This window comes from Canis lupus, chromosome 32 (assembly GCF_048164855.1).
Source record: "Canis lupus baileyi chromosome 32, mCanLup2.hap1, whole genome shotgun sequence".
NCBI classification, from domain to species: domain Eukaryota; kingdom Metazoa; phylum Chordata; class Mammalia; order Carnivora; family Canidae; genus Canis; species Canis lupus.
The window spans coordinates 36,350,188-36,371,390 of record NC_132869.1 but is presented as its reverse complement, the minus strand read 5'-3'; the positions used below and the strand labels follow the sequence as shown (position 1 = coordinate 36,371,390).

The 21,203-nt window shown below is 41.6% G+C and overlaps 1 protein-coding gene across 2 annotated transcripts in view; it reads right to left on the bottom strand.

Moving 5' to 3' along the window:
* NOX5 (NADPH oxidase 5) overlaps positions 1-21,203 on the bottom strand; it is a 108,018-nt gene that overhangs the window by 50,478 nt on the left and 36,337 nt on the right. For both annotated transcript variants that reach the window (XR_012022861.1, XM_072809377.1), the window contains exon 2: positions 7,533-7,676. Coding sequence is in view for 1 of the 2 variants with exons in the window: in XM_072809377.1 (XP_072665478.1) it covers positions 7,533-7,645 (113 nt within the window). In the remaining variant the exon portion in view is untranslated. The remainder of the gene's footprint in view (positions 1-7,532; positions 7,677-21,203) is intronic.

Here is a 21,203-nt window from a genome sequence, read left to right as displayed (position 1 = left end):
TGGGCTGATCCAGGAACTCTGCATGTTTATATCTTAATCTAGTTTCCTAAGAATTGGTTCTTGGAATAAGGCTAGGAGCTGTAAACTCAGATTTTTTTTTTTAACTCAGATTTTTTAATTGGAAGAAATAAAAATATTATTCTTGCCTTTTGTTGTTGAAGACGTTTTGTTAAGAGCCATGGGGCTCTGGGAATTCCAGAGGAAGGGGTGTGAGCTCAAATGTTCGCCTGGAGAAAGTCTGTCCCTGGTTCCTACCATGAGTCTTGGCCTAAGATCTTCCCCAAAGCAGACTTGCTTGACTTCTCCTGCTTTCTGTACCTTGCCTTGTCCTTCTTTTTGTCCCTGCCCTTGTGTTCCTTTAACCCTTTCATTTGTATCCATAGGAACCACAGCACGAATGGCAAAACCTTACCCTAGGCTGGGAACAGTTCCCAGAACACTGGTTCCTTTAGAGAAGCAATGGAGCATCTGGGATTCAGCATATATTGGCATTTTACAGGCCCCATGTTGACCAGACTTGTCCTAGCCCCTGGCAAGGAGCCATTGCCTGTTTCCAGACTCTGAGTGCCCCTGAACCTGCTCCTTAAATCCTGGAGATGCAGAAGGATTAGAACATGATAGTTTAGGAAATCTCTAGACAGAGTCAGGTCCTTGGTTTAAATTCCAAACATATAATAGCTTTCCTCATTTCTTTACCTGGTAAACTCCTATTCAGCCTTTGAAGGCCACTGCAAATGTCCTCCTCCCCAGCCCGCTGCTCCCCAAGAAAGCTGATTTAGCTCTCTCTAGTTCCCTCTGCATTTTCACTCTATCAGGACATACCTGAATTAAAGTAGAAGTATTTGTTGAGAATGTAGTGTAATTCCTTGAGAAATTTATTTATGTCATTTGCTGTTTTTATTGACTTCACCGGAAAAGAACGCAAGCCATCTGGAGCCCTTCTCTTGGAGGGCAGTCTGATTTTCTTCCCAGAGTCAGTGAGGGTTCTCCTCAGAAGCCATAAACAATCCTTCTTGTTTCTGGGTGTGAGCGAGGAAGTTGAGTGGGTGATGGGCCCTGGAGTAGGAATGGGCTGCCCAAAGACAGCCTCTGAACAAGACTTGGTGTTTGGAAAGCAGTGGAGGCTGGCAAAACAGATTATCCCAGTGGAGAAGGAGGGGGACTTGGTGCTCGAAGGCAGGAGCTAAAGATGTTTTTAGGTGGCAAACATTCCTTCTTTAGAGAATGTACATGGGGCAGCACAGAGCATGGAACATTGTCCTCCCGAAAGAACACTGCTGACTCGCTCACACACTAGTGCTACTAGAGGCACCTTTTAAATACTTGGAATCCAGACTGGTGTGAGGATGCTGCTGTTCCAGTGGGGATGGGGGTGTTCAAGCCCCTTGCACACAGGGCTGAGAAAGCCAGGCCTGTCTCCTGTATCACCAGGAGCAGTGGCTGCCATGGCAACTGAAGGCTGCAGACACCCTTTTCAGCCTGTTACATCCCGAGGGGACCTTTTGCAAACCCAGGGGAGAGAAGAAAGCAAGGCTAGGATGATACAGATTTTCTGTTCCACACTGCTTGTAGAGCATTCAAACAGGATTTAGTTCCTTTTAATAAAAGCAAGGTATGCCCATAGTGAAAATGGAACAGTGCAAGGGAGTAGACAGGGGAAAAAGGAGTCCCCCTCCTTCCTCAGCCCCTGGTCTCACTTTCCAGGGGTAAGAGGATTTGTGGTGTTTTGTTTGTATACTTACACACCACATGTGAACTTACACTTACACATGATCACAGAGGTGCCTGCATGCACCACCTCATTCCTTTGAATGGCTGAAAGCATCCCATTGCCAGTCCCGGTTCAATGGATTTTCTTTGATTTAGACACCCTCAGGAGTGTTACATGGACTGCATCCCAAGTTTCATGGTATAGTTTCATTTCTGTATTTATACAGGCAATTATATTTACATGTATTTATACATAATCTTATCACCAAGATTTGTAATCCTTATCTCCACCCCCCCCACCGCCCCATCCTGGGCTGAGCCTCGCACCACCCCTCAAAGGCAAGGTTTGAAAGGGAAAGCAATTTAGTAGTGGCCAAGGGTGAGGAACAGAAGATAGGATACAACATGAAGGGGAACACCCAGGGAGCTCCTACGTAGTGATGGAACAGCTCTGCACCTCGATTGTGGTGGCAGGCAAACTATACATGTGATGTTGGTACACAGAACCACACACACACACACACACACACACACACACACACACGAATAGTCCATGTCAATACTGGTGATATCTGAACAAGGTCTGTGGGGTTGTACCAATATCAACTTCTTGGTTTTAATGTTACACTGTGGCTTTACTTATGATGTTACTATTGGGGGCAACTGGGTGAAGGATACACGGGACCTTTGGCGACTTCCTGGGAATCTAGAATTATTTCAAGGAAAAAAATGATCATGACAAGGTTGGAGTTTCCTGCACCCTTTTACTCTATTCCTAGCTCTAGTTCAAGTCCTGGCACAGAGATGTGCTCAGAAAATGTAAGCAGAAGAAGCCAGGGGTCTTGCCTTTCTGGGCCTCAGTTTCCCCATCTCTAAAATAAGGCCACGGACTGAATAATCTCCAGCGATCACACATCCCACATGTTTCCAGTCTCCACATTCAGTTCTGTTTAGGCAGTGCAGGCTCCTGTCTGTGGAGCCAGTAGCTGACTCTCCTCCTAAGTGCCGATCTCCGTGCAGACTCCCCCCACCCCCTGCAGGCCCCTTAGGCTGATACACCCTACTTTCCAGTAAAATATAGTTGTAGTGTGATGAAATCATTAGCCAAGTTAAAATGGAAGATGTTGCACTTCTTGAAAAACAACTTTTCTGAAAGTCTCTATATGAAGAGCAAAAGAATTTGTCAGATACGTGAGGGGGGGCCTGCTTTGCTCTGTGGACTGGAAGTATACAGCCAAGAGAGAGACTCATGGAATAATGAGAACAGAATCTTTGGGCTCCAAGCCCCAACTTGCCTCCAAATGAGGCTGCCTTTCCACTGTCTCTATCGACCAAGCCCTGGGCTTCCTAGGATTTGAGGAAATACTGGCTTATAGTGGATAGCATTGGTGCTCCCTGCAGACTGCTTCTCATCATTTCTCTACCCCTGTCCACATTCCACAGGTGGAACACTCACCTCTTTTGGGAGAACTGCTAAAGCCAAGAATGCAGGGCTTGCTTGGGAGCCAACATCCTTCTACTGTCCCAGAGAGTGATGGGCTGGGCATCATGAGGGCCCAGCTTCCTGACCCCAGGTGTCACTAATACTGTGGTATCACTTAAACTGTGGACTGCCCCTGTGGGGTTGGGTGGCACTCTCAGGAGACAGGTGAGGTCTTTTTCTGAGGCTGCTCTGACTTGGCTTTCCCCCTTCCCTGTTCTGCTTCTCAATCACCTTACCAGCATTCCCTGGGAGCTTAATACATGATTTGCTTACAAATTCACATCTCAGCATCTGCTTCTGTGGAATACATTTGAGCAATAGTATCCTTAAACAATTTCCAGCTGTTATTTGTCTCAGTGCCACTTCTAAAGTCTGGGTGTCATCATGGAGGGCACCCCTCCCAGACTGAGGCTCGGTGAGCTCCTCCCAGGGGGCCATCAGGGAAGATGATTTGAAAAGTTGCTGAGAGAAAGTCTACGGGGAAACAGGCACTTTGAATGAGACACTGAACCAGATGAACTTCACAGATATATTCAGAACATTCTATCCTAAAATAGCAGAATACACATTCTTTTCAAGTGCACATGGAACATTCTTCAGAATAGATCACATACTAGGCCACAAACAGGCTTCAACAAAGTCAAGAAGATTGATATCATACCAAGTACCGTTTCTGACTACAACACTGAAACTAGAAGTCAACCAAGGAAAAAATCCAGAAAGAACACAAGTACATAGAGGTTAGATAACATGTTACTAAACAATGAATCAGTCACCCAGGAAATCAAAGACATTAAAAAGTACCTGGTAACAAATGAAAATGGAAACACAATGATCCCAAACCAGTGAAATGCAGCCAAAGCAGTTCTAAGAGGCATGCATGTAGCATTCAGGCCTTCCTCAAGAAACAGGGAAAATCTCAAATAAACAACTTAATTTTACATCTAAAGGAGTTAGAAAAAGAACAACAAATTAAGCCTAAATCCAGCAGAAGTAGTGAAATAATGAAGATTAGAGCAGAAATAAATAATATAGAAACTAAAAAAACCCGATAGAACAGATCAATGAAACCAGCTACTGGTTCTTTGAAAAAACTAATAAAATTGATAATCTGCTAGCCAGACTTATCAAAAAGAAAAGAGAAACAACCCAAATAAACAAATTCACAAACGAGAGAGAAGAAATAACAGCCAACATCACAGAAATATAAACAATAAGAGTATATAATGAAAAATTATATGCTAACAAATTGGACAATTTACAAGAAATAGATAAATTTCCAGAAACATATCACCTAACAAAACAAAAACAGGAAGAAATAGAAAACTTGAACAGACTGAAAACAAGCAAAGAAATTGAATGAGTAATCAAAAATCTCCCAATAAACAAAAGTCCAGGTCCACATGTCTTCCCCGGGGAATCCTACCAAATATGTAAATAAAAGTCAATATCTATTTTCCTCAAACTATTCCAAAAAATAGAAAAGGAAGGAAACTTCCAAATTTATTCTATGAGGCCACCATACCCTGATACCAAAAGCAGACAGATACCACCACACACACAAAAAAAGAACTACAGGACAATATCGCTGATGAACATTGATGCAGAAATCCTAAACAAAATACTAGCAAACCAAATCCAACAACACATTAAAAAAAGTCATTCCTCCTAATCAACTGGGATTTATTCCTGGTTTCAATATTCACAAATCAAGCAATGTGATACACTACATTAATAAAAGAAAGGATAAGAACCATATATTGCTTTCAGTAGATGCAGAAAAAGCATTTGCCAAAGCACAACACCCACTCATGATAAAAAACCTTAAGCAAAGTAGGAGAAGAGGGACCATACCTCAACATAATAAAGCCCATATACAAAAAATCTACATCTAATACCATCCTCATTGGGGAAAAACTAAGAGCTTTTCCCCTATGGTGAGGAATAAGACGAGGATGTCCACTCTCACCATCGTTATTTAACATGGTACTGGAAGTCCTAGCCTCAGCAATCAGACAACAAAAAGAAACAAAAGGCATTTAAATCAGCATGAAGATGATGAAACTTTCAATTTGCAGATGACATGATACTCTATGTAGAAAACCCAAATACTCCAGCAAAAAATTGTTAGAACTGATACATGAATTCAGTAAAGTGGCAGGGTACAAAATCTATGTACAGAAATCTGTTGTATTTCTATACACCAATGATGAAACAGCAGAAAGAGAAATTAAGGAATCAATTCCATTCACAACTGCAACAAAAATAATAAGGTATCTAGGAATAAACCTCAGCCAAAGAGGTAAAAAATCCAAACTCTGAAAACTATAAAATACGGATGAAAGAAATGGAAGAGGTCACAAAGAAATGGAAAGACATTCCATGCTCATGGATTGGAGGAAAAATATTGTTAAAATACCTATACTACCCAAAGCAATCTACAGATTTAAAGCAAATTCTATCAAAATACCAATAGCATTTTTTTTTGCAAAACTAGAACAAATAATCCTAAATTTGTATGGAAACCTGAAAGACCCCAAATAGCTGAAGCAATCTTGAAAAAGAAAAGTAAAGCTGGAGGCATCACAATTCCAGACTTCCAATTATATTCCAAGGCTGCAGTGATCAGGACAGTATGGTATTGGCATAATAATAGACACATAGATCATTGGAACAGAATAGAAAGCCCAGAAATGAACCCATAATTATATGGTCAATTAATCTTTGACAAAGCGGGAAAGAATATGCAATAAAGACAGTTTCTTCAACAAATGATGCTGAGAAAACTGGACAACTACATGCAAAAGAATGAAACTGAACCACTTTCTTATACCATATACAAAAATAAATTCAAAATAGATTAAAGGGGATGCCTGGGTGGCTTAGCGGTTGAGCATCAGGACATGATCCCAGAGTTCCAGGATCGAGTCCCACATTGGGCTCTCTGTAGGAAACCTGCTTCTCCCTCTGTCTGTGTCTCTGCTTGTCTCTCTGTGTCTCTCATGAATAAATAAATAAAATCTTTAAAAAATGGATCAAGGACCTAAATATGAGACCTGAAACCAGAAATCTCCTTGAAGAAAGTACAGTTTGTAACTTCTCTGACATTGGCCATAGCAACTTTTTTTGATATGTCTCCTGAGGCATGGGAAACAAAGGCAGATATAAAGTATTGGATTTCTTCAAAACAAAAAGCTTCCGTAAACCAAAGGAAACAATCAACAGAACTAAAAGGCAACCTATGGAATGGGAGAAGATATTTGCAAGTGACATATCCAAAATACATAAAGAACTTATAAAACTCAACACCCCCCCAAATGAATAATCCAATTAAAACATGGGCAGAAGACATGAATAGATGTTTTTCCAAAGAAGACACATGAAAAGATGCTCAAAATCACTTATCATCAGGGAAATGCAAATCAAAACTACAATATCACATCACACCTGTCAGATCAACAACACAGGTATTGGCAAGGATGTGGAGAGAGGGGAACCCTCTTATTCTGTTGGTGGGAATGCAAACTGGTGCAGCCACTGTGAGAGACAGTATGCAGGTTCCTCAAAAAGTTAAAAACAGAACTACCCTCTGATCCAGAAATCACACTACTAGGTATTTACCCGAAGAATACAAAAATAGTTATTCAAAGAGATACATACACCCCGATGTTTATAGCAGCATTATCTATAATAGCCAAACTATGGAAACAGCCCAAATGTCCATCTACTGATGAATGGATAAAAAAGTGGTATATATATATTATACACATATATATATTTAAATAATTTAAATCAGCATGAAGATGGTGAAACTTTCACTATATATATATATATATAAAATGGGAGAGGTGAATCCAAGATGGTGGAGGATTAGATCTTAGTTTAGTCTGGTCCCAGGAATTCAGCTAGATAGCTATCAAATCATTCTGAACACCTGCAAACTCAACCAGAGATCTAAGAAAAGAACAGCTGCAACTCTACAAACAGAAAAGTGAACACTTTCTGCAAGCTAGGAGGTGCGGAGAAGTGAATCCAAGGCACTCTATGGGAAGATAAACCACAGGGGAAGGGAACCTCTGTCAGCCAGCTACCAGAAAGTGTTATAGCAGTGGAGGGCAAAATTGGAACTTTTAGAAGTCGGCTCCAGTGAGGGATGTCTCTGCCTGAAAGGTGCTCAGATGGCCAAGTGTGGGGGAAATCCCAGGTGGGAGAGTGTGGTTCAGGATCTTTGGAGTCACAGGAAGACTGGAGGTGCCTGAGTGCAGCAGAGCTCCCAGGCATCAGAGGGGGGAAGCCAACTGTAATGAGTGAGCCCAGGAGCGGGGGGGTTGCCATATACCTCCAATCTCGGCAGGGTGGGTGACCGCTGTCTGAGCAGGAGCCCAGGAAGTGGCTGAACTGCAGTGAGACTCCTCTTTCCTCCTCCAGGAGTGGTGCAGGTGCACACCACATGAATCTGCAGGCCTTGGAGACTTGAGCGTGCCTGAAACAGAAATGCTCAGTCACAGACTGGGTGAGCACAGAGTGCAGACCAGGACCAGGGAGACAGAAGTGATTGACTGCTTTTCCCCCGAGGGTACACTGAGAAGTGGGGCTCTGGGCTTTCAGCTCGGTGGCTAGAGATGGGGGAACCACCATTTTCACTCTCAAACTCTAAAGGTACCATGAAAAGCTTTCAGGGAACAAAAGCCACCTAGAGCAATCCAAAGCAGAGCACTTAGCCTGGCCCCTTGGCGAGGGTGGTGCAATTTCACCTAGGCAAAGACGTGTGAGAATCAGTGCAACAGGTCCCTCCCCCAGAAGATCAACAAGAACATCCAGCCAATGATTACTGATCATTGAGAACTGCAAAACCCCAGCAGGGTTTTTCCCCCATGATTCTTTAGTCTTTCCATTCTAATTCTTTTCTCTTTCAATCATGAATGAAAGAAGAGAGATCAGGACGCCTGGGTGGCTCAGTGGTTGGTTGAGTGGCTTCCTTTGGCTCAGGACATGATCCCAGGGTCCTGGGATAGAGTCCCACATAGGGTTCCCTGCAGGGAACCTGCTTTTCCCTCTGCTTCTGTCTCTGCCTCTCTCTGTGTCTCTCATGAATAAATAAATAAAATATTTTAAAAGAGAGAGAGAGAAAGAGGAGAGATTACAACTAACACCAAGAAATACAAATCAAAACAAGATCCTATGAGCAACTATATGCCAACAAGTTAGGCAATCTGGAAGAAATGGATGCATTCCTAGAGACATATAAACTACCAAAACGGAAACAGGGAGAAATAGAAAACCTGAACAGATCCATAACCAGCAAGAAAATTGAAGCAGTAATCAAAAATCTCCCAACAATCAAGAGTCCAGAGCCAGGTGGCTTCCCAGGAGAATTTTACCAAACATTTAGAGAAGAGTTAATATCTATTCTCCTCAAACTATTCCCAAAAATAGAAAAAGAAGGAAAGCTTCCAAACTCTTTCTATGAGGCCAGCATTACCTTGATCCCAAAACCAGACAATGACCCCACCAAAAAGTAGAATTATAGACCCATATCCCTGATGAACATGGAGCAAAAATGCCCACCAAAATACTAGTCAATAGGATCCAACAGTACATTAAAAGGATTATTCACCACGACCAAGTGAGATTTAGTCCTCCTATCTACTAGCTTCCCTTGGATGTGTGAAGTCTCTGCCCCTGGCTTTTCAACTTCTCCATCAATCTTGAACACCCTAATAGTCTAATCAAGTGTTGCTAAAGTTATTCGTAACATAAAACCTCAACTGACAGATGGGGGGTAGGGAACAGTTGGAAATGGGTCACTGGATGGGAATTCTAGGCAGGGGTTGCCCCAGGGCCCTTCAAATCCATCAATTTCTTTCCCTTAACCAACCTTCACTAGCTTCAGATTTTTCTTCTGCAGCTTCCTCACCTCTCAGCCTTCATAGAATTGAAGAGAGTTAGAGCCTTACTCTGGATTAGGCTTTGGCTCAAGGAAATGTGGTTGGTTTGATCTTCTGTCTAGAGCACTCACACTTTCTCTATATCAGCTATAAGTCGGTTTCATTTTCTTATCACTTGCGTGTTTACTGGAGTAGCACTGTTCATTTCCTTCAAGAACTTTTCCTTTGCATTCACCACTTGGCTGTTTGGCACAAGAGGTCTAGCTTTTGGCCTGTCTCTGCCTTCAACATGTATTCCTTATCAAGCTTAATCATTTCTACCCTTTGATATAAAACAAGAGACGCATAACTCTGACTTTCACCTGAACGCTTAGAAGCCATGGCAGAGTTTTAATTGACCTAATTTCAATGTTGTGTCTCAAGGAGTAGGGAAGCACAAGGACAGGGAGAGACATGGGGGGATGACCAGTCTGAGAAGCAGTCAGAACACACAAAATATTTATCAATGAAGTTTACCATCTTATATGGGTGTGATTTGTGGAGTCCCCCAAATAATTTCAGTGGTAACATCAAAGATCGCTGACCACAGATCACAGACAATAACAGATACAATAATAGTAATGAAAAATGATAAAGTATTGCAAGAATTACCAAAACGTGACATGAAGTGAGTAAATGCTGTTGGGAAAATGGTGCACGTAGATTTGCTCCATGCAAGGTTGCCACAAACCTTCAATCTGTAAAAAAAAAAAAAAAGAAAAAAGAAAAAGAAAAAGAAAAAAGAAAAAAAGAAAAAAGAAAAAAGAAAGAGGGACTCCTGGGTGGCTCAGAGGTTGAATGTCTGCTCTCAGTTCAGGGCGTGATCCTGGTCCCAGGATCGAGTCCCACATTAGGCTCCCTGTGAGGAGTCTTCTCCCTCTGTCTGTTTCTGCCTTTCTCTTTGTGTCTCTCATGAATAAATAAAATTAAAATCTTAAAAAAAGAAAGAAAAAGAAAAAAAAGAAAAAAAGCAACATTCTCAAAGCATAATAAAGCAAAGTGCAATAAAATGAGACTTGTAGATCCCCAGAAATGGGACCCATGCCAGGGCTCTCAGGGCCACAGGGGTAAGCACCAGGGTCAGTCAGGAGGTGAAGGGAAGAGAGCAAGCTGTGGGCAGGAGACTTCATTGTCATCTCCATGGCAAGGATGGGTGAGGCAGGGTAAGCAGGCTGAGGATGGGCTAATTTGAATAATTATAGCAGGTTTGGGGGGTTAGGGACTATCCCTTGTTCTCTGGTACCTGGCCCTGAGGTGAAGAGTATCCCAGAGTTCAAGAGCCCTCTGGGAGACTGGTTTGAGGTGGTTGAGGACATGGTTGGGGTGTGGGCTCCAGAGTGGTTGGTTTACATCGAAAGGTACAGTCACACTATGGCCATGCCAACTGAATATGTCTGATCTCATCTGAGAGGTACACTCACATGGGAGTGATTTGCTACCTCTAGGAATTAGCTCACCCACCCTGAGAGGGGTGGTTCCTACAGGATCAGCAAGATCCCAGATGTCAAAGATTACATTCAGAAAATACAGAGACAGCGGTAATGCATGGATGCACGCCTAATATGTTTCTATGGCACTGACTAGACCATGTGTGTATGCCCGTAGCTGTGATCGTATGCCTTTCCACGACAGCTCTGTGAAGTTGCTTGGATCACCCCTTTTCACAGATGAAGAAACTGAGGTTCACAGGGATCAAGTCATTTACCTGTGCCACAAACCATAAGGGACACAGCTGGGACTGGAAACTGCCTGACCCCAGAGCTCCATGCTGTGTTGTATGTTGGTCTTCGAGTAAGCCCCATGCCTGGGCGGGCACAGGTCCTCTCTTGTCAGCACAGAAGAGTGGCTTTGTCTTTGGCCTCCTGTCAGTCCTCACTGTTCAAGGAAGCTTTAACTTACATTAGAAGCGGCCTCCAGCCTGCACACACGTACCACACCTATGCCTCAGCCCATCTCTTCAGGGGGAGATGCAGCATCCCTCCACCCCCCATCATAAAATGGCGATATCAGGACATCTGTGAGACCAAGAGGAGGCTGTTAGGACTGAAATCCATCAGCCAAAAGTCTTGGCTCCCCTTTGTGCATCTGGTAGCCTAGGAGGGGGCTGTAATCTGAAACAGGAGCAGCAAGAGGGGAGGAGATGAGGGGCCATGTGTGTGTGCCTCTGTGTCTTGAATGGTGGCAGTGGAGCAGCCTGCGCCTAGGGAAATTGTCTAGGATGCATTTCCAAATTCTTTCCCCACAGTGTCCACCTGAAGAAAAAGTCTGTTTTATACCTTCTTCTGGACCCCGTACACAGGCATCACTGGGCAACAGCAAACTTACCTGGTAAGGGACTGTATCATTATTTCCAGGGTTTCTCTTATCTTGATGGAGCCTTGCCATCTCAGAGAAAACAAACATGGCTGTTTCTCTGTTCTCCCTGTGTACGGGTCTCCCTTCCCTACATGCTCAGGCAGGATGCGAGGGCCAGCATGGATTTACCTGGGCCTATCTCTTGTCACCACTTACCTGGACAGGGACAGAGCACTTGAGCTCAGGCAAAAACCCCTGCTTACACCCTCACCTATTGAGCAAAATCAGTGGAGGAGCCTTTGCACCAAATAGGGAGTGAAAGGATTCCCTTCCAGTCTCTTGAGCTGTCCCAGACTAGAGTGACCAGGGCTTTCTTAGTTTAGCATTAAAAGTCATGTATCCTACAAAACCCCTGATTCCAGGCAGACCAGGACAGTTTGTCTCCCAACTGGGACACTGGTGATCCCTACTCCTCAAGCTCTTTCCCAGGACTACTAAGGGTGACCATTAGGGAGCAGAGCTAGGGACCTTACCAAGGTGTCCCCAGCACAAGCCCCACCGCAGCTCCCTGAGTGTCAGCTTTTGGCACCAGCAGTAGGTTCAGTCCTTCAGCAGTTTGAATTAGATCCCATTAATTGGGATCATGGTGATAGAATGAAATAAGGTCACATAGGAAGTCAAATTGAATGAGGTTCTTTTGAAGGGTGAGATCTTGGCTGGAGACAAGAAATGTGATAGGATGCTCCAGGAGGTGGGAGGCTGCATGTTTTTAATAAAGGTTGATAGACACAGACCCTCAGACGGTAGTAAGTTGGTCAGACAGCTACACACTCAGGCGGTGCCCTCTGCCCAAGAACTGCCAAATAAGACTGACCAGTGGATATGGCACTGCTAGAGCAAAACACCAGAAAGATTCCAGTAGAAAAAGTAAAAGCTCTGTTAAGGATTTGTAAGCAAGAGGGCAAGGATAAGGGAGGTGGGTCTGGAAAGGATTTAGGAACAAGAGAGGAATGCCTGGGCTGGTTTGAGCTGAGTGAACAGAGGAGCAGGAAGAGAGAACACAAAGAAGACAAAGCCCTGAGTCCTGGGAGAGGAAGTCCCCATGTGGGAGGGTGGGTGGGTGGGTGGACTCACCACTCACTTACTGAGGACCAAATGCCCACCTAACCCAGGCCTTGTCCAGGTACTGAGCTTTACTTTCTTTCAAGACTCAGATTGGGGGCTCAAGCCATTGCCTGCATGGCCTATGTGGATAGAGGCAAGATGGCCAGGCTGTCATGGTGGAGCTTGATGCATTTTACCACTCACGATGTTTACAATTGCTCTTGTGTGGTGACAATGAAAAACAGACCACCTTTTACTTGATTGTATTACTAACCAAGGTCCCGCCGGCTCCTATTAGTACCTCTCCCCACACAGCACACTCTGTCTCCAGGTTCTGATAATTCTCCTTCTCCTCCGCCTGTGGACTGAGGGAAATAATGGTGTTCCTGCTGTTTCTTGCCATGGGACACTATATTCTTCATTATGATATGCCTGCCCATACCTTTTTTTTTTTAATTTTTTTTTAATTTTTATTTATTTATGATAGTCACAGAGAGAGAGAGAGGCGCAGAGACACAGGCAGAGGGAGAAGCAGGCTCCATGCACAGGGAGCCCGATGTGGGATTCGATCCCGGGTCTCCAGGATCGCGCCCTGGGCCAAAGGCAGGCGCCAAACCGCTGCGCCACCCAGGGATCCCCTGCCCATACCTTTGAAAAAGTTTATTAACTGTCCTTGAATTACCTCACTTGAGAGCACCATCTGATTCCCTAAATAGTATGGAATATGCCCCCCCCCCCCCAAATAGACCCTCAGAATGGGATTCAAGGGTTGGATTGCTCACATATTTGAGGGACATAAGGATATACTCCTTGTCTGGGAGAAATGAAGAAGCAGGCAATCCATAGCACACAGTGGTATTAAAAATGCCCATATTATCACTGAGGTGGCATGGTAGAGATCAGAAGGGCTCTCCTGCCACATTCTCTCAGCCTGTCTCTGATTTCAGCCTCCCATACCTGCCTAGTCCTCACCACCCTTTCGGCCTCAGGGCTTTCAACTAAACCAGGAGGATGTGCTCAGTTTACAAGGAACACACAGCTTGGATCTATAAGAGAGCTACCCTCCACACTTGGGAGATAGGAATAATAGAAATAGAAGACTTCCACCTTTCTTCTGGAGGGACAATCCTGAGGCATATACCTCACAATTTGTCAGAGGGCCCCCAGGATTATTAAATTCCAGTTGCTCACAGAGCTACCATCTCAGAAATACTCTTGCATTTCCTGTCTTTCCCCCCAAATTTCTTTATCCCTGCTTTCTTGGATCACCTTACAAATAAAATTCCTGTATCTACATCTTTGTCATAAACTCTGCTCTCTCAGAGACGCCAAAGGAACATAACTGGTGCCGGGAATGGCCCTAGAAAGGAGTCCCCTTGGGATGAGATTCTGAAACTGGGCCATTGAGTCAGATGGCAGCAAGCATCTCATTGCTGGTAGTAAGTAGTGTGGTTGCAATCCCTGGTATGCTGAAGCTTCATAATTACTAAGATTCTCCTGTGTGGTGAGTTGGTAGGAGGTATAAGAGGGAGGGGAGTAGAAGAGGGAGGGGAAGTACTGGGATATGCAAGAGCTCTATACTTGGAGTGAGGCCATCACAGAAGGCCAGGACTAAGGTGAAGCAAGTAAGATGCCTGGGTACAGCATGCAAGGAGGTATACATTCTTAGGGTCATGCAAGTGAAGGTCATACAAATGCATTCGAGAGTGTTTCCTTAAAATCTGCACCAAAGTGTTTCACTTGCTCATCCTAGTCCTGGCCTTTCATCATGGCTCTTGGTTAGAGTGGTTAGGATTTAGGATGCCAGATGGTAGATTGATTCTTTGTTCTATTTTTGTTGTTGTTTTGCAGTTGTTCCAAAGGGTCCATACAATACCCTCTGGTTATTTCACTATCCTTGAGTGCATTGAGACAGATTTCCTTAGCAGCTCCTAATCCTTGCATTATCTTCCTGACCTGTAGCATTTGAATCATTATATGGGAAGGGCAAGTAAAAGCTCCTAAATTAGCACCCTCCCCCAACAACCAAGATGGCAAATCAGTAGAAATAATGGGTTTTTATGCATTGGCTAAGTGAGTCACTCTCAAAAACTTAAAGGATGCTGGGTAGTAATCCCCATCATATCCCCCATTCAATGCACTTTTATGGCCCCTGCAGAGACCAGACAGATTGTAGCATTAAGTAGTGGACTACCAAAAACTCAACCAAGTGGTAGTTTTAATTATAGCTACTGTGCCAAGTGTTACTGGTTTGCTACAACATATTTAATACTTAGTATGTGATGGGTGTTTTGGCAAATGCAGTATTTTCAATCTCCATCAGCAAAAAAGAGGAAATGAGGATAATAGTTACATGGAAAGGACAGAAGTACACATTCATTGTCTTGCTCCAATGCTATATTAATGCTTCTGTTCTCTGTCACACGATAGTCCACATTTCATGGAATATAGTGCTGGTCCACTATATTGATAAAACATCATGTTAATCAGATTCAGTGAACAAAAAGTGGGAAGTTCTATGGTAATGTGCCAGAGGGTAGGAGGTAAACCCTACCAAAAGTTGGAAGCCTGTCATATTAATGAATAGTCTGGTCATGCCAGTTCATCCTTCCATAAGATCAATTTTTTGTACCTATTACCCCTTATCTTTAAGAAAGAGACACAGCATCTGATGGGTCTCTGGATTTTGGAGACAACAGAAACTTTATTTGAAAACATTGCTTCAATTCACTTAGTGGGTAACTCAGAAGTTATCAATTTTGAGTGAGGCTCAAAATAAGAAAGGGCTCTATTACAGATCCAGGCTGTGAGCAGTGCTAACATTTAGACCGTAAGACGCAGACTCTCCAAGGCACTAGAGATATGCATGGTAGATAAATACACTATGAGGAGTCTCTGGCAAGCCTTGATAAGGAACCTATAATACAGACATAGAGGTTGGAGCAAAGCCACGCCCTCTGCAGCAGAACACAGCTTTTTGTTTGGAAAGGAGGTCCTGAAGTGAATCTGTAACCATGGCCTATCAAGTGATTGTGAAACTGGTACTAAGGTACCCATTTTATGGTGAAGGAAATATGACAATGGGCATGTGACCAGAGAACCCCCCTCCACCTCTGTCCTTATACCCCAGAAGTAGCTGAGTTTATTGACCTGAATGCACTTACTCAAGATTCAGGACTTAATGTTGTGGCTTAAGCCCTGGGTAGGGGTATGAGAAGTAGTATTATAATAGTCTCTTAAATTGTCTAAATGAAGCCTGACCACAACAGTGGCCACTACTGCCCTTAGACCTGTTCTTGTAGGCCTTTACCCATGGAGCAGGGGCCGCCATACTCCAGAGTAGAATTCCAGTTTTAGAATTTTTAGAAAATTCTAAATGCCAACCTTCTATATTGTTGTATTTTTTTGAGGTAGGAGGACACATTTGACTTCTTAAAACTTGATCTACAAATATTTTTATATTTTAAATATTTAGATAATTGGACAACATCGTAAGCAAACTAGACCTAGCAGACATTTATATAGGACATTCCACCCGGGATGCCTGGGTGGTTCAGCGGTTGAGTATCTGCCTTTGGCTCAAGGTGTGAACCTGGGGTCCCAGGACTGAGTCCCACATTAGGCTTCCTGTATGAAACCTGCTTCTCCTTCTGCCTATGTCTCTGCCTCTCTCTCTCTGCGTCTCTCATGAAAAAATAAATAAAATCTTAGAAAAAAAAAAGGACATTCCAATGAACAAGAGCAAAATACATATTCTTCTTAAGTGCACATAAAAAATTACTAAAATAAACCATATGTTAGGCTACAAAAAAGTCTCAATAAAATTTTTTTAAAGATTTTATTTATTTATTCATGAGAGACACAGAAAGAGGCAGAGACACAGGGAGAGGGAGAAGCAGGCTCCCTGTAGAGAGCCCAATGTGGGACTCTATTCCATGACCCCGGGGATCACATCCTGAGCCAAGGGCAGATGCTCAACCACCGAGCCACCCAGGTGTCCCTATTTTTTTTTTTTTACCAAATTTTAATTTTTGATTCACTTAATCTATTTGCTCAATACAAATAAGAATATAAAAAACATGTATTACTTATAAGAAATACAAGAAAAATGTATTACCTCTAAGAATATGTATTACTTGTACATGTTAATGGTTCAAAAGAATCCTACTGGTTTTTATTTTGTTGGCTTATTTACAGTTTCAATTTCCAATAATTAATATGTATTCTTATACAATTAAAAAGCAAAATTAAAGTTATTTTAAACCTCACAATTTGCATTGAAAAGATGTTAATAAAGAAGTTTCTTTTAAGGCTTTGCTTAGGTAAAATTAATTTGAATAACATTTCTGCCTGCATATTAAAATATCTGATTAATAAAAAAATTTTTTAAAGATTTTATTTATTTATTCATGAGAGACACACAGAGAGAGAGAGAGAGAGGCAGAGACACAGGCAGAGGGAGAAGCAGTCTCCATGCAGGGAGCCCGACATGGGACTCAATCCCAGGTCTCCAGGATCACGTCCTGGGCTGAAGGCAGCATTAAACCGCTGAGCCACCCGGGCTGTCCTGATTAATAAAATTTAAATTCTTTTGTCTTATGTGTATTTTGGAATGCTTACTTTTATGAGAAGTTCTAAGAGGGAAGTTTATAATAATAAATGCCTACATTAAGAAACAAGAATGACTCCATATAAATAACCTAATTTTATACCTTAAGAAACTAGAAAAAGAACAAACTAATCCTAAAGATATTAGGAAAGAAATAACAGAGATTAAAGTAGAAATAAATGAAACAGAGACTAGAAAACAATAGAAAAGCCAAAAAAATTAAGAGCTGGTTTTTGAAAAGGTTACCTGAACATAATAAAGGTGGTATATGACAAACCCACAGGTAACGTCATACTAAATAGTGAAAAACTTAATCCTTAAGATCAGGAACAAGACAGAGCTGCCCTGTGCTCAATACTTTTATTCAATACAGTGCTGGAAGTCTTAGCCAGAGCAATCAGGCAAGAAAAATTAAATAATAGGCATCAAAATCAGAAAGGAAATGGAAAATTATCTCTTTTTGCAGATGACATGATCTTCTATATAGGCACCTATGGTGGCTCAGTGGTTGAGCATCTGCTTTTAGCTCAGGGTGTGATCCAGGTCTGGGGATTGAGTCCCACATTAGGCTCCCAGTAGGGAGCCTGCTTCTCCCTCTGCCTATGTCTCTGCCTTTCTCTGTGTCTCTCGTGAATAAATAAATAAAATCTTAAAAAAAAGAATAAAATATTCAAGATAAATGTAAACCTTGGTGAAAGATCTATAATCTATAATCTGATACAAATAAATTTAAAAATGTTTCATGCTGATGGATTGGAAAAAACTAGTATTGTTAAAACATCCATAGTCCCAAAGCAATATACAGATTTAATGCAATCTCTATCAAAATTAAAATGATATTGGGGCACCTGGGTGGCTCAGTGGTTGAGCATCTGCCTTGGGCTCAGGTCATGATCCCGAGGTCCCAGGATTGAGTCCCACATCAGGCTCCCCACAGGGAAGCCTGCTTCTCCCTCTGCCTGTGTCTCTGCCTCTGTGTGTGTGTGTCTCATGAATAAATAAATAAAATCTTAAAAAAAATAAAATATTTTTCACAGAAAGAGAAAAAATAATTCTAAAATTCATGTGGAATAAGAGTCTATAAATAAAAAAAATCTTGACCAAGAAAAGCAAAGCTGTAGGTGTCACACTTCCTGATTTCAAACTACATTTTAAAGCTATACTAATCAGGGATCTCTGGGTGGCTCCGTGGTTTAGCGCCTGCCTTTGGCCCAGGGCATGATCCTGGAGTCCAGGGATTGAGTCCCACGTTGGGCTCCTTGCATGGAGCCTGCTTCTCCCTCTGCCTGTGTCTCTGCCTCTCTCTCTCTCTCTCTCTGGGTATTTCATGAATAAATAAATAAAATATTTTTTAAAAATAAAGCTATAGTGATCAAAATAGTATGTTATTGGCATAAAATCAGACATATAGGTCAATGGAACAGAATAAAGAGCCCAGAAATAAACCCATTCATATATGGTCAATTAATTTTCAACACATGTGCCAAAAAATACACAATGGGGAAAAGTATAGTGTTGGGAAAACTGGGAACATCCACATACAAAAGAATGGAATTTGATCCCTATCTTACACCATACATAAAAAATCAACTCGCAATGATTAAAGATCTGAATGTAAGACCCGAAAATGTAAAACTCCTGGAAAAAAGAAAAAAAAAAACACAGAGGAAAAGCTCCTTGACATCTTGGCAATGATTTTTGATTTGACACCGAAAGCAAAGGCCACAAAATAAAAATAAACAGTGGAGACTACATCAAACTAAAAACCTCTGCACAGCAAAAGAAATCAACAAATTGAAGACAATCCATGGAATAAGAGAAAAAAATTACAAACCATATACCTGAAAAGTGGTTAATATCTAAAGTACATGATAAAGTCATATACCTCAATAGCAAAAACAAATAACCCAATTTAAGAACGGGCAATGGGCCTGAATAGATACTTTTCCAAAGAAGACATACAAATGGCTAATAGGTATATGAAAAGGTGCTCAACACCACTAATCATCAAGGAAATGCAAATCAAAACCACAGTGAAATATCCACTTCACACCTGTTATATGTCTATTAACAAGATGAAAGAAGATAACAAATACTGGTGAGGATGTGGAAAAATAGGAATCCCTATACTCCATTGGTAAATGTAAATAGATACAGCCCTTATTAAAAAAAAAAAAAAAGTATGGAGTTTCCCTAAGAGATTAAAAATAGAGCTACCATATGATTCAACAATCCCATTCCTGGGTATATTTCCAAAGGAAATGAAATCATGATCTCAAAGAGTTATCTGTACTTTCATACTTATTGCAGCCAAAATATGAAACAACGTAAATGTCTGTCATTGGATGCATGAATAAAGAAAATGGTGTGTGTGTGTGTGTGTGTGTGTGTGTTGTGTGTGAGAGAGAGACACACACACACACAGAGACAGAGAGAGAGAGAGAGACAGAGAGAGAGAGAGAGGTGATGGAATATTATTCAGCCTTAAAAAAGAAGGAAACTTTGCCATTTATGACAATACGAATGAATCTTGAGGGCATGATGCTAATTAAGTAAGCCAGACAGACAGTGACAAATACCACCTGGTATCTCTTATATATAGTATCTAAAAGGAACTGAGTAGAATGGTGGTTGCCAGGGGATAGGGGATGGAGGAGATGGGGAGAGTTTGTTAAAAAGATACACAACTTTCCATTATAAGATGAATAAAGTCTGAGGATCTAAAGTATAGCATGCTGACTCTAATTAATAATACAGTATTGTATAACTGAAATTTGTGAAGAAAGTAGATCTTAATTAAATGTTCTCACCAAAACAAAACAAAACAAAACAAAACAAAACAAAACAAGGTAACTGTGTGAGATGGTGGATGTGTTAATTAACTTGATTGTGGAAATCCTTTCTCAATGTAGACATACAACAAATTATCAATTGTACACTTCAAATACATTACAGTTTTGTCAGTTATACCTTAATAAAGTTGGAAAATTTTTAAATAAGAAATATGACAACAGGGTGCCTAGATGGCTTAGTCGGTTAAACATCTGCCTTCAGGTCAGGTCATGATCCTGGGGTCCTGGGATCGAGCCCCACATCGGGCTCCCTATTCAGCGGGGAGACTGCTTCTCCCTCTCCCCCTGCTTCTCCCCCTGGCTTCTACTCTCTCTCTCTCTGTCAAATAAATAAATAAAATCTTTAAAAAAAAAGAAATATGACAACAGCAAAAAATAAGTATAAAATAATTTATAGAAAACACCTCCCATTTTATAAAGGAAATGCTAATAAACTCTCGTAGGAAATTCTAGCAAAGTCACTAGTATATTTTTTCAGCAGAACACATTTTTTAAAAAAATATTTTATTTATTTATTTGTGAGAGGCACAGAAAGAGAGGCAGAGACACAGGCAGAGGGAGAAGCAGGCTCCACGCAGGGAGCCCAATGTGGGACTCGATCCCGGGAATCCAGGATCATACCCTGAGCTAAACGCAGACGCTCAACTGCTGAGCCACCCAGGTGTCTCCATTTCATTGTTTTTATATCATGTTTGAATCAGAAATTATCATCTTTATCCAGTGTCCATTGCAAAGCAAAATACAAAGTACTGTCCAATAGTTGTCCACTAGATGCTATTCCTTACAAAACAATACAAATTGTATTTATTACTAATAAATACAATTAGTATTACTAATTTAATGACACATATGCTAATTTGTGACTCTGCTTTAAGAATTAATACATAATGTAGACTTTTTGTCTCTCAAAATTCTGACTACATATTACAGCTTTCCTAATTCTACACGAAGGCAAATAGGATTGAACAGGCTGACAGGAACAATTCACAAGATGTGGAAGGCAATGAGGATCAGTTATCCACACTGAGCATATAGTCTATCAGACAGAGCATGTAGATGAGAATATAGAATATTGATGTGCTCTCGGTCATTAACACAGGAGGGTGGATGCCCTAGAAAGCAGCAGGTTTATGATACAGTGGTTTTCAAACGTTAGCACACATCAGAATCATTTGGAGGGCTTGTTGCAACACAGATTGCTGAGCTTCACTCCCAGAACCACT